At 43.5% G+C, this 17,208-nt stretch overlaps 1 protein-coding gene across 7 annotated transcripts in view; it reads left to right on the top strand.

Moving 5' to 3' along the window:
- The window catches only part of DISC1 (DISC1 scaffold protein), a 352,964-nt gene that overhangs the window by 134,903 nt on the left and 200,853 nt on the right, over positions 1-17,208 (top strand). For all 7 annotated transcript variants that reach the window (XR_012667726.1, XR_012667727.1, XM_075126899.1 and 4 more), the window contains one exon: positions 7,629-7,683. Coding sequence is in view for 5 of the 7 variants with exons in the window: in XM_075126899.1 (XP_074983000.1) it covers positions 7,629-7,683 (55 nt within the window). In the remaining 2 variants the exon portion in view is untranslated. The remainder of the gene's footprint in view (positions 1-7,628; positions 7,684-17,208) is intronic.

Genomic DNA, 17,208 nt, shown 5'->3' on the forward strand with positions numbered 1-17,208 from the left:
GGCCAGGAACACAAACCGGACTCCCAATTCTTTTCTTTAGAAACAAGATGATCCTTTCCTCTTATTCCAAAACTATGCTCTTTCTCTAGGATTCTTCACCATAGATGATGTAAGATGGTTTCCAGAGAGTTCTCAGACTGTTTCACAATAATTTGAAATACCCGTAAATATTATCTACTATCTATTTTCTGTATCATGTCAACTGTGCAGAGTATTAATATGTGACTGGCTTGTTTGCATCCACTGAAGTATTTGGTAATTTTAAGTTTTCCTATAGTCTACTGTTAAGTGTCAAGTCAGTAACATATTCTAAATCTGTGGCATTTCCAGCTCTTCCTGAAGTTTCCTGGCTGAATTACATGTGTTTGCCAGTATATTACATCATCCATCATCCAGTAATCTAATTCCTTAGCTCATGCTTCTTAAGATGGAGACAGTGTGTATGTGGGGAGGTCCCAAGATACATTCTGCAAATCTGTGCTGCTTTTCTTTTAGGATCACTTTATTTTATCCCCCCCCCCCCCAAATGTGTGTAGGTCTGTTGCTGGAGGTTTAAATAATGAACCTACCTGACTATCTACATGAACTGAAGAAATTGCACGCTAAATATAGATTGCTGTCAATTGTGTGAACGTCAAAAACGTTTCCTTTCCTGCATTTTGTCAGCTGAATCTGGTATTAGTTGAATCCTGTCTCAGTCCAGTCTTTCAATCAGTTGGGTCAACAGCCTAGCAATCTCAGTGTGTGAGTTATACTATGTGGGATAGCAAAAAGAATTTTTAAATGGTCATATGATAGAATGCAGAGGCCCTACCTGAGCATCAGCAGATAGGCAGTTAAGTTGCTTCTTAACTGTTCTGCTAGAAAAGAGTGAGGAAATCGCAGAAATATAGCCTAGTGTCTAGTCAAGACCTTTAGTGTTAAATTAGGGTGCTCTGTTAAATTAGGGAGCTCTATAAAAAGTTCTCTCTTGTAGTCAAAAGGAAGAGTGAGCTTCTGAGCAGGCAGAGTGCTACTCTTGTAGTAACGGTGTGAGACACAGGAGTACTGGTAAGAGACTGAATTTTATTTCCTGGCCTCTGACATCTGAATAACATGGGTCTGGGTTATTAAAACTTCTCAGGCTCAGTATCCGCTGACACAGTCCTGTTATTACACTCGATAGCTGAAGATCTGGGTTGTCTGACTGCACGAGTTGAATCTTTTTGTTTTCTCTTGATGTAAATTCTCTTGTTTCTTTTTGCTACAAACTGGGAACTCAAAAACCTGAGGAAAATCCTCTTTTGGTGAAAGACGGTTGTAGCCAGTGGACATGGTTGTATCATTCCAGTTGTGGTGCATGGATTAGATGATGGAATATTCTTTAAGATACATAAGTGATTCCCCTTTCTCTCTCTCTGGCATATGGCATCTGCAGAGCAACATTCTGTAGATGCAGTTGTAGGTCCATAAGCCATTTCAAGTCCTCCTCTGTGACATTGTAGATATCATCCAATTCACCTTTGAATCCATATTTAGGGCTCTACATTATGATGTGTTCAATTATTTGGATGTTTTCACCAGTCGCACGAAGGAGAGTCTTTGATTTTCCACTTGTGCATCTTCTATGGTTTGTTCGGATTCATTTCAGTGCGGGCCAGTGTCTGCATGGCACGTCGAAACTGGGAGGGCAACTTGTTGGGTAAGTAACCAAATGCTTGTTTGGAACCGTAGATGAGGTCCAGACACACTGCCATTCCCTGTCCGGATCCAGAGACATGAGGTAGTCACAGGTGGTCTATAGTGTTTTTTGTGATTTCAGGTGTTGTTAGAGTATGTTATCCATAATCTGGCAGATGGGAAATTCTGAGTAGTCTTCAGCACATTTAAGTTCTCGTGATGTAGCTATAGCTTGATGGAGGTTCGATGTTTGCTAATATAAAAAGCCAGGCTAGAGGTGTTGATTTTAAAGTTCCCAGGATGATTTGCATGGTCTGATTCAGCTGCCTATCCACAAGTTGGGTATGGCAGCTTCTTGTCCACACTGGTGCATAGTACTCTGCAACTGAGTACACCAGGGCCAAGGCTGATGTTCATAGCACCAAGGCAGTTGATCCCCAGTTTGTTCCTGCTAAACTTTTGAATAATATTGATGTGAGTCTTCACTTTGGAGGCTACTCTCTTGAGGTGCTCAAGAAAGGTCAGTGTGTAGTCAAGAATGACACTAAGATATTTGGCTTTGGGTTATAAAGCACAGTTTCACCATAAATCTTGACAGAGTGTTTTGTGCAAGTCTGTTGTCCAGTGGAAGGTAGAGACTACAGATTTGCTTGGATTTGGTTTCAGGTGCCACTTTTGGAAGTACTCTTCTATGATCTTAAGGTCAGGTGTAATTGGTCACTTCCAAGTTCTTTAAAGCTGCAGGCCTGGGTTGTGAGTGCCAGAACATCAGAATATACAAACTTCTGTGCTATTGTTTCAGGCATATCACATGTGTATATGTTGAAGAGTGTTGGAGCAAATACAGGGCCTTGTAGTAGCCATTATTCAAAGTGCATGGCTTTCTGGTTTGACCTCCAAGGCACACGTGCATTCTTCAGCTGCTAAGCGTGGTGTTCAGCAGCCTAAGAATCTGCACACAGGGGATCACTTTGGTCAGTTTCAGTATCAGACCATCCTTCCAGACCGTGTCATATGCTGCTGACAGAACAATGAAAGCAGTATCGGTCTTGAGTTTTTGTTGGAATCCAGCACCGATGCTTGTAGTGAGGGCCAGGAACTAGTCACAGCAACTTTTATGCAGACGAAAACCAGCGTGGTCCTTAGGTAGGCTGGTGTCCCCAGTGGGCCTGATTTGGTTCAGACTCATATGCTCCATCACCTTGTAGATTGTGTTCAGAAAGGAGATGGGCCTATAACTAGAAGGATAATCTGCAGGTTTTCCAGGTTTTAGGGGTGCAATGTCCTTGGCTTCTCTCCATATGCAGGGGATTTCACTGGTCTCCTGGATATTTGTGAAAAGCTCCATCATTCATTTCTGTGCCAGTGGACCCAGATATAGGAAATCAGGATAGATAGCATCTTTCCCTGCTGCCTTTCTGAATTTCCTGGCTGCAAGGGCTGCATCGATATCTTTACTTGTGAATGGTCCAGACCATTGGGAAGATGGATTGCATGTGGATATCACTTGCTAAAGTTGATGCTGGACTTCTTTGTGATACTGTTTGTCCACTGGCTATTTTGATGTCCACAAAAGTTTAGCACCAGTGGCATTGGCTTTCACTTGTGGCCTAGTGGCATGTGTGGGTTTGCAGCCCCCAGGTGTCTTAGCAAGATCCAGGCGCATCTGCTTGAGTGTGTGAAGTTTAGACCTACACAGCCAAGCCACCGTTTCTGCCTTGCTGCATCCAGTGACAGTAGAAGGGTCTCTACGCTCATATTTGTGGAGAAGTTTTTGCAAGGAGTGTACAATGACGTGTCCTTGGAGGACATTCTTCTTTGTAGTGGAGATTAGGAGTGCAGTAAAATGGTCACAAGTGTTCGCCATTGGGGGAATGTGGGAGATTGTGTTCTCCACGGTCATAGAGAAAGTGGTCCAGTCTGCTTTTTGAATTTCCAGTGCAGTGCTGGTTTTGAGTAGAGAACTGGACTTTGAATGCCAATATGGTCAGTACTGGTCTGTGCATGCAGTTTGGGAAGTCATCAAGGATGATCCGTGATGGGGGTATCAGCGTACTTGTATCATCTTTAGAGATGAACATCAGGTCAGGGCAGTATCCTCTGTCCTATCTTGCAGAGGGGAAAGTGATGCACTGTTTCGCATCAAAAAGGAGGAGCATATCCTTTGCTGATGCCCACTGATCAGTTCTTTACCTGCAGTGTTGTTTGCTGCATAGCCCCATTGTGTGCGGTGCCTATTAAAGTAACTGAAAAAATACAGCAGGGTCCTGGGCGTGCTGCAGAGCTGATTGAGGCCTCTGTGCACCAGGTGATTCCTGCTGTAACATTTGATGAAACACCACCAAAATCGGAAATGGAAAACTAGTTTTTATAGTTAGCCCTGAAACTGAATCATAATTTGTCCACAAACACCAAAAACAAATTAAAAACTGGAAACCCTCTTTGCAGTTTAGATTGTGGAAGTGTAACTGTGTTGGTATTTACTTATTTGGTCTGAAATCAACCGAATGAAGTTCTGTAAAGACAAGTGCAAAATACTACTTAGGAAGGAAAAAATCAAATGCACAACAACAAAATGGAGAGCAACTGGCTAGCCACAGGTACTGCTGAAAAGGATCGTGGGGTTATAGTGGATCGCAAATTGAACGTAATTCAGTTGTGAAAAAGGCTAGTATCCTTTTGGGATGTATTAACAAAGTGTCAGTTACCCAGGAGTAATTGTTGTCCTCTACTCAGCACTAGTGAGGCCTCTGCTAAAGTATTGTGTCCAATTCTGGGCCCCACATTTTAAGAAAGATAAGTTGGAGAGAGTCCAGAGGACAGCATCAAAAATGATAAGAAGTTAGAAAACCTGACATGTGAGGAGAGATTAAAAAAAACTGGGCATGTTTAATTTTGAGAAAAGAAGACTGAGGGGGGGACCTGACAACAATCTTCGAGAATGTTAAGGGCTGTTACAAAAAGGACGGTGATTAGTTGTTCTCCATGTTCACTGAAGGTAAGACAGGAAGTAATGGGCTTAATCTGCAGCAAGGGAGATTTAGGTTAGATATTAGCAAAAACTTTTTAGATGTAAGGATAGTTAAGCACTAGAATAGGCTTCAAAGGGAAGTTGTGGCATCCCTGTTATTGGAGATTTTTAAGAACAGGTTAGCCAAACACCTGTATGGGAGGGTTCAGGTATACTTGGTCCTGCCTCAGCATTGGGGGCTGGACTAGAGGGCTTCTCAAGGTTCCTTCCAGCCATAAATTTCTCTATATACAACCACTATATATAGAACTATCACCACCTACTATGAAGGCCCTTTGAGGCCTACGAGGTGTTCTCTCAAAAACAAAGTTTAATGTGTTAGTGCAAACTCCTACAAATATAATTTTAAAATGACATGCTGCAGCCGGGGAAGATGCACTCCTCCTCCGGCCCGAACCCAGCCTGCCCTGTACCTGCTGCAGCTGGGGGAGAGGTGCTCCTCCCCGGTCCCTGCCCAGCCCCAGCCTGGACCTGCTGCGGCCGTGGGAAAGGCGCCTATCTTGTGGCCCCAGCCCCAGAGCTGCCATGGCGGGGAGAGGCACCCTTCCCATCCCAGCCCAGGTGCTGCTGTGGGGGGAGAGAGCTGGGGGGAATCCTCTCTCCCTGCCATAGCCCAGGGACAGCCTGCACACCAAACCGCTCATCCCTGGCCCCACCCCAGAGCTCGCACCTCCAGCCAGAGCCTTCACTCCCCCAATCTCCTGCCCCAGCCCTGAGCTCCTCATCCCTGGCCCCACCCCAGAGCCCACACCACCCAGCCAGAGCCCTCATCCCTCCGCACCTCAGCCACAGCCCTGAGCCCCCTCCCACACTCTGAAACCCTCAGCCCAGCCCTGACACATGAATTTTGTTATGTGCACCGATATGGAGGTGATGTGTGACGCATCACATCCATTTTGGTGCACATAACAAAATTCATTCCACACATAGGTGGGAAAAATTAAAGGAAACATGGCTTGTAGGCACTTCAATAATTCAAATAATAAATAGTAATAACAACATGACCGAATTTCTGTTTTTTCAGTTCATTTTTTTTTAAACCTAAGAAATCACATGCAAAGAAAACTGCATTAAAAGAATGGTAAGGTTGCAAAGTCCAGCACTCAACTGCTAGGAAATGCCAGAATTAAGGTTGTTTGTTCAACTTAATTTGTTCCTTTGTGCATATGCATTATGATACAGTATATAAATCCATGATCACATGCTACTTTTTCCACAGGACCCCCACCACATTCAGTGCACAAGATGGACGGTGCTCAATTAATAAGCATCAGTTCAGTTTTTCATTTTATTCTTGTGCATTGTGTCACCCATGCCTTATTTACGACCCACTACTAAAAACCTACTATAGCATGAGTGCTTCACAAACATGAATTGATTTATCGTCACAACACCACTGTAAAGTAATGCAGTATTATGCCTGTTTTACAGATGTAGAATTAAGGCACAGAGATAATATCAAAAGTACACACTAATTTTGGTGGCCAATTGATGAGATGCCCATGGCCTGATTTTTCTGATACCATTTGATAGCATTTCATTTATTCATAGCATATCTCCCATTGACTTTAATTGCCTTTAAGTGCTCAGTACTTCTGTAAATCAGAGACCCCAGGGACTCAAGCTGGGCTCCTAGAAAAAATTAGGAACACAATGGCCAGCTATGAAAAGTTTGCTTTAAGGGTCTTGCATAGCATCACATCAGAAGTCTGTGGCAGAGGCAGGAGTAAAATCTGATTCTCCAGAATGGCTTTCAGCTACCTTAACCACAAAATCATCCTTTCTGCTCTGCCTCATTCATGACACAGCTTCCAACTTGGGAACAAATGAGACATTGTTCCTACAGATAACAGCCTCACTCACTACACAGCTCTGATTCATTCTCTGAGGACCATCCAGCCTCTGCACTGAATAAGGCAGGGGTCCTGTGGAAAAAATAGTCAGTGATTATGAGAATCAAAAACTGTTTTGTGATGCATATACACAAAGGGGTGAATGAAGGTTGTTGCATGAGCAACCTTAATTTTGATGTTTCCTAACTTTTGAGTGTTTGACTTTGCAACTGTAACGTTCTTTTAAAGTAATTTTTGTATTTACTTTGTATATATAAATTGAATTTGTATTTATATTGTGTATATATAGGCTCATATTTTCAGTGGGTGTTCAATAATATCCAATGTTAGCAGTATTGTCTGTTTTGTGCATGCAAAAAACCTTAATTTGTGTGCACAGACATGGGTTGTATCTGCAAAGCTTAAGCATATAATTGAGTAGTACAGGGCAAAACTTTTGTTTGTAAGGTTTTTTGAAATTACAAAAACAAATATGAATGGAAATATTTTCAAGTGAATTTTTAATGAAAACCAGGTGATGGATTTTAAACATTCTCTAGCAGTGCTGGAAACCTGAACACAGTGCAATACCTATATTGTAAGCTCTTTGAGGGCAGAGACTCTTTTTGTTATGTATTTGTGCAGTGTCTCACACAGTGCAATGCTGTTCCAGAGTTTGGACTCCTAGGTGCTACCTCTGTACAAATAATATAAATTATTAATACTACTGTTAATAATTATTAAAATAATATATATTATTATTGGGTTTGTGGTACATGAAAATGTATTGGTGAAATACATTGTAGGTTAGTTTTACTATCCATGCTGAATAAAGTGTAAAAGTAAACAAATAGGATCAGTTGAGAACAAGTAAACTAGACAGAAAAAAAATCTTCCAGGTCTAATAATCTGCAGCACAGTGTTGTTAGTAACAGAGACTAAATGAAGATTTTAGAGAAATATGATTTTTATTCTGACATTGGTCCTCTATGCTTGGAAGAATCATCTTAAAGCTTTTGTGTACTTATTTATGAAAATATATATTGTGTAACATACCATGATTAGTAAAGAAGATCAGCATTTTTCTTTTCTTTTAATCCTTCTAGCCTTCAGGAAAAAGAACAGTCACTCAGCATGTCCATTAAAGAAACGACTGCCAAAGTAAGTGCATATCGGCTATCATTTTTTCAGTACATTTAAGAAACAAAGATAATGCATTACTTTTTAAATATAATATTCTGTCTTTTGAAAGGCCAAATGTAGGGTATTTCTTCTGAATATGTTTCACATATAAATATTCTTAATATCTGTTTTAAAAAGAAATCTAAACCTGGTCAAGGCATTAAAAAATGTTAGTGTGTCTGCCAAAGGAAGCAGGTGGAATGGTTCATTAAATGTAGTATTTCTTGGCTCATGTTCACAATAGAAACCAATCTGTTGGCCTCAGCTTAGAAAAGAACTGTCAGCTTTATGAAATGAAAGTGAAATCTGGTCACAATTGAATGTCTTCTTTCTCAGGAAAAAAGCCATTTTCTCATATTCGTTTCACTGGTGTAAATCCAGAGTGACTCCATTGAATTCCGCGATGTTACTCATGATTTACAATAGTGCAAATGGAAATCAGAATCAGGCCCAGGGTAATTATGATAAATGAATTACATTTTCATCCCAGCTGGGTAAAGTTTAGATATACTCGCACATACTAAAAAAAAAAAAAAAAGAATCATATAGTGCATCATAGTTTCCAGGACACTTAATGGACTTGAGAATTGTATTTTCTCCCGTTGACTTTCATTTATATCATCTCCATTAGGTCCTGATTCTGCAAACACTTATGCAGTTGCTTAAATATAAGCATATAAATTCTCCCACTGACTAATGTTACTGTCTCATATAGATTTGAGGCTTCCTTTTCAAACGTCAGTGCCTTAAATAGTATGTACAAAATACTGATTTGTGGCTACAAACTGGTAATTGTGTGCAGGAAATATGCTGTTACTCATGCAAGCACTCACTTGCACATACATTTGCCTGTTTTGCTCGTGTATGCAAAATATGCAGGCGCATAAGTCTGTTTGTGCTCATTGGCACATACTTTGTATATGAAGTATATGCATAATATTTGTTTTAGCATTTGTGGCCTATAATATTTAACAAATGTAGATATTTATACTGTTATTTTTTTTGGTGGGAAGTTTTTGGTACTCCTCTCACCAAAGGCATAATTATTCCAGTAATTCCTCCAAACCCTGTAAATATAAAGAATAGGAGTGTGAAACTTTTGGGTTACTACTGTTGCTTTCATCTGAGATACTGCTGCTACTCTCTTTCTTAAATCTGATTGTCAGTTTCTTGTTTTCCATATCCTTCAGTCACTAGAAAGAATGTAGTGGTTCCTTATGCCATAATGGATCAATGATCCATTAGTCTCTCTGGTCACTGTCAGAGAAATGCTTTGGATGAAGAGTTAAAATGGCCTTAATGTGCTTAATTCCACAATGCTATATAATGTGAGGGGAAATTCCTTCCTGATTTTGGCCAATATTTGGTTTATATTCTGAAACACAAAGATTGCAAGTCCATCTCTCTCTCTCTAATATGGTGTAACTCAGCATCTCACCATTTTCCCAAACTTTAGAAAGCTGAATCCACACTTAAGGAAAATGAAATCAGTCGTTCCCCAACAGCTCTGCTCTGTGTTATTAAATGGCAACCTATCTTAATTTATATGTCACTGCATTCCTTCCCCACCCACACTTGGGGAAATGCTGGTGTAGATCTTCATAATATGATGATATTTCCTTTCCTTTCTTACATGGTTTAATGAGCAGTGATATAGTTAACAGTGGTGACATTTAAGATGTTGTCATTGGCATCTGAGGGCACACCCACTGAAATGAATGGGTCATTTCACACCTCAGAACTATTGCTTCAAGCTCTCTCCAATTTCAGGCAGAAATCACTGATTTGGATACACTTTTTTCACATTTTGAATGTTTACTTTCAACCATAACATCTGGAAACTTTTTAAAATGAAAGCTGAAACCTGATTAACAATTGAGAGGTCTGTCTGTTCTCCACCTTATCCAGATAGTTCATTGCAACTTTATAGGAGGTGTATCACACGCTGTGGGAAACATTGCTGTTACTTCAGATGTTCTTCTTACTCATATTTAAATTCTAATCCTTGTTAAACTAGTAAAATTGTTGTTTGCAATGTTGTTGTAGCTGTGTTGGTCCCAGACTATGAGAGGGACAAGATGGGTTAGGTAATATCTTTTATTGGACCAACTTCTGCTAGTGAAAGAGACAAGCTTCCAATCTCCACAGGGCTGAAGAACATATCTGGAGCTTGAAAGATGGCTCTTTCAGGCTTTGTCTACACTACAGAGTTTTGTCGACACTCAAAAAGCGCTATAATAAAAATCGGTATTGCATGTTCATGCTTGTTCCCTCTGTCAGCAGAGCACGTCCACAGTTGGGACATCTGTGGACTATCCCACAGTCCAGCTCGATACCTTCTGTTGCTAGGTCTTGTGGGAAGACAGAGTGGATCGTGGTGCATCTTGGGACCAGGCTCAATGTCCCATGATGCATTGTTTTCTGTCCCAGCATTCCATGGGCTTCTGGCTTTCTTTCGCAGCATATTTCAATGGCCCTTGTTTGCTGTGCCCCCAGCATCTTTGTGGGAAGGGATGGAACCCGCAGTTCTGATAATTGTCATTAAAACATCACGGATGGCAGTGCAGTTAATCACAAAGTTCTAACTGAAGAAACTCCGAGTTGTCTGACATAGCTGTGTGATATGGAAAGGAGCAATTTTAGATTGCTTTTGGCATTCACGGAACAGCTGCAGACAGTGGACCGTTGCTTTTGGGCTCGGGAAACAAGCACTGAATGGTGGGATTGTATCATCATGTAGATCTGGGATGTCGAGCAATGACTACAGAACTTTTGGATGCGGAAAGCCACCTTCCTGGAATTGTGTGCTGAGCTCGCCCCAACCCTGCGGCACAAGGACACCAGAATGAGAGCTGCCTTTTTGGTAGAGAAACACGTGTCAATCACTGTGTGGAAGCTGGCAACTTCAGACTGCTACTGGTCAGTCGCAAATCAATTTGGAGTTGGGAAGTTGACTGTTGGGGCTGCGTTAATGCAAGTGTGCAGGGCAATTAGTTGCATCTTGCTACGAAGGACCATGACTCTGAGAAATGTGTGTATGAAATAGTGGACAGCTTTGCAGAAATGGGTTTCCCTAACTGTGGAGGGATGATAGATGGCACACATATTCTAATTTTGACACCAGACCACCTTGTGACGGAGTACACCAATAGGAAGGGGTACTTCTCCATGGTGTTGTAGGTGCTTGTGGATCACTGGGCATTTCACTGATATCAACGCGGGATGGTCAGGAATGTACATGATGCACACATCTTCAGGAACACCGGCCTGTATAGAAAGCTACAAGTGGGGACTTTCTCTCCAGACCAGAAGATTACAGGGGGAAACGTTGAAATGCCCATAGTGATCCTGGGAGACCCGGCGTACCCCTTACAGTCATGGCTCATGAAACCTTACATGGAAAAACTGCACAGCAGTAACGAGTGGTTCAACAACAGTCTGAGTAGGTGCCGGATGACAGTGGAATGTGCCTTTGGCAGATTAAAGGCACAGTGACAATGCCTTTATAGCAGGTTAGACCTCAATGAGGATAATATTCCCATGGTCATAGCTGTGTGTTGTACATTGCATAATCTTTGTGAAGCTAAGGGTGAAAGGTTTGCTCAGGGGTAGAGTGTTGAGGCAGACCGTTTGGCTGCATATTTTGAGCAGCCAGATACCAGGGCTGTCAGAGGGGGGCAATTTGAATCAGGGAGGCCTTGAGGCAACACTTTGAAAATGAGAACCAGTAATGTATATCTCTGTGATTGGTGCTGCAATGGTATATTACATGTAGTTTTCCTAGGAAGCAATGGTGACATTTGGGGCCTTACATTCCAGTAAGCAAATGATTAAACTGCCTGCATATGTATTGGTAGTGCCTGCTATCTCAATTTGTAGGAAACAAATAAAGATGAGTTACCGTTCAAAAACTTTGCTTTTATTGCACAAGAAACAACACCCACACTTACACACAAGAAACAACATGCACAGGAAATAACATGCAAGCACACAAAAGAGGCTTGGTGGGAAAGGAGGTACCAGGGAAGGGCAAACTTTCAGAGCTGTGTGTAGGTCCAGCTATCCTTTTGAAAATTGTCCAAAGGGGTGGAGTGAAGGGGAAACTGAGAAGTCCCAGAAAGCGGAAAGGACTGTGCGGGCGGTGTTTGGGGGGGGGGGGGGGGCACAGAAAAGAGTTTTGAATCTGCTGCAGGGGAGGGCAGGCATGCATCTGCTCAGTTTAGAGCATCTGCATTTGCTCCTCCATTACTTTAATCATCCGCTCAGTAGTGTCCCTAACAAACGCCTGGTTTTCTTTTCTGTCCTGCCTTTCGGCTTCCCTCCACTCCTTGAGTTCCCTTTTCTCTTCATTGGAGAAGTTCAGTACCTCCCCGAACGTGTCTTCTTTGCTTGGTCTTGGGCACTTTCTTATCTGGCGTAGATACTTGGCCAATGTGTGTAGGGTGTTCCGCAAGGCCACATCTGCTGAAGCACAAAGAACAATGCACAGGAGCATGATAGTTAAGTTCACACACGGTATTGAAACATTTCAGTAAAATACACCTCTGGTAACATAACATCGCTTTCTCATTGACCCTTGGCAAGCACACATCTCAGCCAACACCCAAAGCATGGTGAGTGTTAGCTGGGTTGGGGGAGGGGAGGGGGCACTACTTGATGGAAAAGAGCACTCTGCAAGGGTTGCGGTGCACCTGATTAGGGAAAAAATTCTAAAATTCTTCCACACTTTTCCACAGCAGGGGGTCATTATAATAGATATCTCACTGCTGAGGGTAAGCAGGGAAGTGAGGGTACATCTACTACATGCTGTGGCTTCCACCATGGTCCCTATGCTGCTCCCCTGTTGTTAGCCCAAAACAGTTTAACTGTGGTCTACACAGATCAGAAGATGGGCTGTCTGCAGATCCCACCCCCTTCCGCATCTATCATCGGGTGATTTATTAAGACAGAGGTAGAATAAGATGTAAATCACAAATATTTATTATGCCACTAGTCTGTAAACTAGACAAGGACCCTCTTCAGACAACAAACTACATAAGCAAGACGCACTCAGTTGTTAACAGTTACCAGAGCATGAAGCTCAGAGCCTTTAAACCCCCTTAACCTATGGATGTAAAACAGGTATTACAATGGCACAATGGGTATTACAATACCATATCCTGAAGACAGGGACACAATGACAAAAACTCAGGATACCGACAGGGACAGTGGTGAAAATCAGGGGCGCTGGACACCAAACAGGAACTCAGGAACTGGGTATTTTTCTCCCTCTGGACAGGTCCTTTGGGCAGGTGGTCTCCCTCTTGGGCAGATCTTCTCCCTCAGATAGGACTTCAGTGCTTGCCCACGCAGTCTCTGCTTGACCTTGTAGTCCAGTGCAAGTATGTGCTCACTAATAGTGTGTAGCAGTTGAGTGCAAGTATGTTAACAGAGACCAAGAATCCAAAGTCCTATTGTAAGGGGACTGTTGCCCCCTTACTAACATTCAGTGGGGGTGTTTTAGTTGCTAGCTCCCAGTACTAAAAAGGGGGAAGGGTCGGTGGGGAATCAGGACCCTGAGACTGACCGCCCCCAGGAACAATGGGGAGAGGCCAATGTTCCGGGTCAGCCTGAATGACCGGGTGGGCAGGCTAATCAGGGAGTCAGGAGGCCAGGGAGGTCCCATCCTCCATGTGAGCTGGAATTGCCTGGGTCAGACAGAGTGGGGCCAAGCTAAGGAGAAAGCAGGGGCCCAAACTAAGCTGGGGAGCAGAGCTGTGCCAGATCCAGGGGGACCAGAAAAGCAGCCCAGAGAGAGCAGACGTGTCCTGGGAGCAGAGCGGCAGCAACCAGAGCCAGGGGGGCCAAAGAAGCAGCCCAGGGAGCTGGAGGCAGAGCAGCAGCAGCAGTGCAGAGACAGAGTGGTGGAGCTGGGGCTGGAGCAGTCTGGAGCTGGGTGCGGTGAGCAGCTGGGGAGAGCGAGGGAGACCCTGGGCAGCGGGCCCAGCACAGGGAGACACCTCAGCCAAGAGGCTCTGTAGGCCAGGCTTGGATCATAACCCTGACAGGGCGAGGGCGACACTGGGAAGAAGGGTCCTACCACTTAGAGCCTGAGAGCGTGTGGCCACCACCAGAGCAAGTGTCCAACCCACAGCTTCCCTACAGCACAGCCAGGGCCTGAGAAGAAGGCCTGGGACTTACAAGGAACAGACTGTGAACTGCCCTGACATTCCAGAGACACTGTTTGTGATGTTCCCTGCCACAGAGCGGGTTGATGTGTTTCCTTTAACCTTTCCCATTTTTCCATATTCTTTTTAAAATTAATTGTTGATTAAATAACTTGAATTTGCTTTACATTGTATGTAATGGTCAGTGGGTCAGGGAAGTGCCCATTGCAGAGAGAGTACCCCTGAATGGGGACACCTTAGCCGCTGTCCTAGGTGACCACAGCAGGGTTGGGGGTCGAGCCCCCCAGGAATCCTGGGCCCAGCCTTGTTGGGGTTAGGAGGACTCTGCCAGACAGGAGAGTGGAAGGGGAGTCCTCAAGGGAAGGGAGGCCATTGGGTAAAGGAAGTGGGAGCAAGGATTCAGACCCTTTCGCTAGCCCTCTTCACCTTGGTAGTGCAGAAGCCAGGAAAGTTCCCCACAAGAGTGGGACTATTCCCCCGCTTACACTATGAGTCCTAGTCCCTCTGGGGCTCCTCGCAGCTAGCTGAACTGTGTGGGACCCTGGCTGTCACTCAGATGGACAGCCCTGAGTGACAGGTGTGCTACTCACTAAATAACCTGCATTTGCTAGGCAAATTATGGCTGTGACATGAGTCTAGCTGCCCTGACCTTTCCCCTCCTTGATTTGAAAAAGGCTGAAAGGGCACTAAATCATCTGAGGAGAAGGGTATCCAAGATGGAGGCTTAGCTGTCCTTTTACAACTCCAAGATGGACATTACATAAAACAGGTCAGAAACAGATTTTACCCAACACTGTGTGCTGCTTTGGTTCCTGCACAAGTGATTGCTGAATGGCGCGGGACATTTCCTACAATGGGGGAAAGAACAAAGCAGCTCTGCCAAGGAACCTTCGGCAGAGGATTACCAAGTACCTCTAGGAAACTTTCCTAGAGATCTCTCTGGAGGATTCCGGTGAGATCTTGGCGTGCATCAACACCTTGTTCTGCTGTACTTATTAGCTGTACCGGGGAATGTCTAGCATACAGAAACACAGCCAGCCTTGTACATTTCTATACCCTGAATCCACCTCTGCACTACACAAACCGCAGCCGCTTACCAGACATCTCCTCTCCTGCTGCTTGCTCGCCAGAGAGCAACTGCTGAGACTGGCTAGACACCTCCGGAGTGGTGAACAGTTCTTGGCTGCCTTTCCCACTGGGCGACCCTGCCAGGAGCTCCACATCGTCATTCTAACCCCACCTCTTCATCAATGACTTAGTCCTCTGGTTTAGGTCCTCTTTCTGCTGCTTTCAGGCCTGCTGAAGTATCCACGGGGCTCTTGGTGGAGGAGGTGGGGTCGCCACTGAGTATAGCATTCAGCTCCTTATAGAACTGGCAGGTCTTAGGTGCAGCACCGGAGCGATGATTTGCCTCCCTCGCCTTATGGTACGCCTGCCTCAGCTCCTTTATCTTCACTCTGCACTGCTGCGCATCCTGATCACAGCCCTTTTCACACAAGCCTCGAGAAATCTGCCTGTAGGTATCAAAATTCCTACACTGCACAGCCTCATCTCCCCATATACTGAGCAGCTTCAGCAGCTCCACAGTGGTCCAAGCGGGAGAGTGTTTGCTGTGATAAGCTGCAATGGTTACCTGGGAAGATGCGCTGAGACCTCTCCATGCCGAGCAAACAGGAAATGGAATTTCAAAAATTCCCGGGGCTTCTAAGGGGGAGGGGTGGATAGTTGTTTACCTGGCTGCAGGACAGTGGAATTCAAACTTCTGACCAGATGGGCATTGTGGAACACCTCCTGTAGGCCAATTAAAGCAATAAAATCAAGCGTGGTCTCTACGGTGGCACTTTGTCGACAGACATTTTGCACCAAAAGCCTTCTGTCTCATCAGGGTGGTTTTATTTCATCGCCAAAACAGGGCATTTTTGCCGCCAAAAGTCGCATTGCAGTGTGCATGCATCCACTGTTTTGTCGACAAAACTGTGTAGTGTAGACAAGGCCTCACCAGCAGAAGTTGGTCCAATAAAAGCTATTACCTCACCCTACTTGTCTCTCTATTAAAATTGTCATAACTCCAGATTAACTGAATTTTTGCCCTCTCTATGATCTGCTAACAGCTACTACTTTAGGTCTCAAGCCTTTAGCTATCACCTCTCTGTGGGCGGGGACCTGCATCCTTCTCCCTTCAGATCAGCAGTTTGTTTGCGGCCTCCTAGCAATTCACCAGGGACTAGCACCTGCCGTTTGCTCTCTCTCAGGGGCAATGTCAGGGTTGCTAGTGACCAGCCAGCTTTTACAGAGCACAATACATTTATTTTAGGACAGTAACATTTAATATAAAATAAAACAATAAAGAGTGTACATGCATACTAAGTTTACTATCTTCTACAATGACAGGTTTCAGAGTAACAGCCATGTTAGTCTGTATTCGCAAAAAGAAAAGGAGGATTTGTGGCATCTTAGAGACTAACCAATTTATTTGAGCATTAGCTTTCGTGAGCTACAGCTCACTTCATCGGATGCATACTGTGGAAAATACAGTATGCATCCGATGAAGTGAGCTGTAGCTCACGAAAGCTTATGCTCAAATAAATTGGTTCGTCTCTAAGGTGCCACAAGTACTCCTTTTCTTTTTATCTTCTACAATGAGACCCTGGCAGGTTCTAGTCCTTCAAACCCTTCCGGCAGGATTTTGCCCTCTTGGTTACAAACTCATGACATTTTTTAAATCAAAATGAGGGTCCTCTCAGCTATTTCTTGTCTCCTGGGTATCTTGAATTCAGTCTGAACTAGTATATGCAATTAACTGCATAGGATGGTACTTCTCTGAAGTTGTTTACCTGTCTCAGGATCTGCAATAATCACATCCCATTGATTTTAGTTCCTGGGTGAAGCTCAGTAACCTTCCCGCATGGAGTTAGAATATGGTCCATAGTTCACAAAGATACATATAACATTTACAGATACAAAAGTGTATTATTAATCCCAGCGGCTAGCTTCTGGCACATCTGAATCTAATAACTTTTTGGAGTTTCCATGCTTCCTAGGTCACTCATCTGTCACAAGAATTACTTAGTTTAACATACGGTAGTGAATTCCACAGATTATATATGTTTCTTAAAATAGTAAATGTTAAATAGATAAAATATTTAAAAAAATTTCATTGCATTCCCTCATTATTGTTTGTTTATTTAGAGGATAAATAGGAAGCACAATATTGCCCTTCTCCAACTCATTATTTCTTTTTTATATACTTTTATCATATCTCCTCCTAGTCGTCTCTCTAAGTAAATCTCTCGCTGATGATCGCTGTCTTCCAGCCTCCTGTGCCTCTAATATTTAC

Source organism: Caretta caretta, chromosome 3 (assembly GCF_965140235.1).
Source record: "Caretta caretta isolate rCarCar2 chromosome 3, rCarCar1.hap1, whole genome shotgun sequence".
Lineage (NCBI taxonomy): Eukaryota > Metazoa > Chordata > Testudines > Cheloniidae > Caretta > Caretta caretta.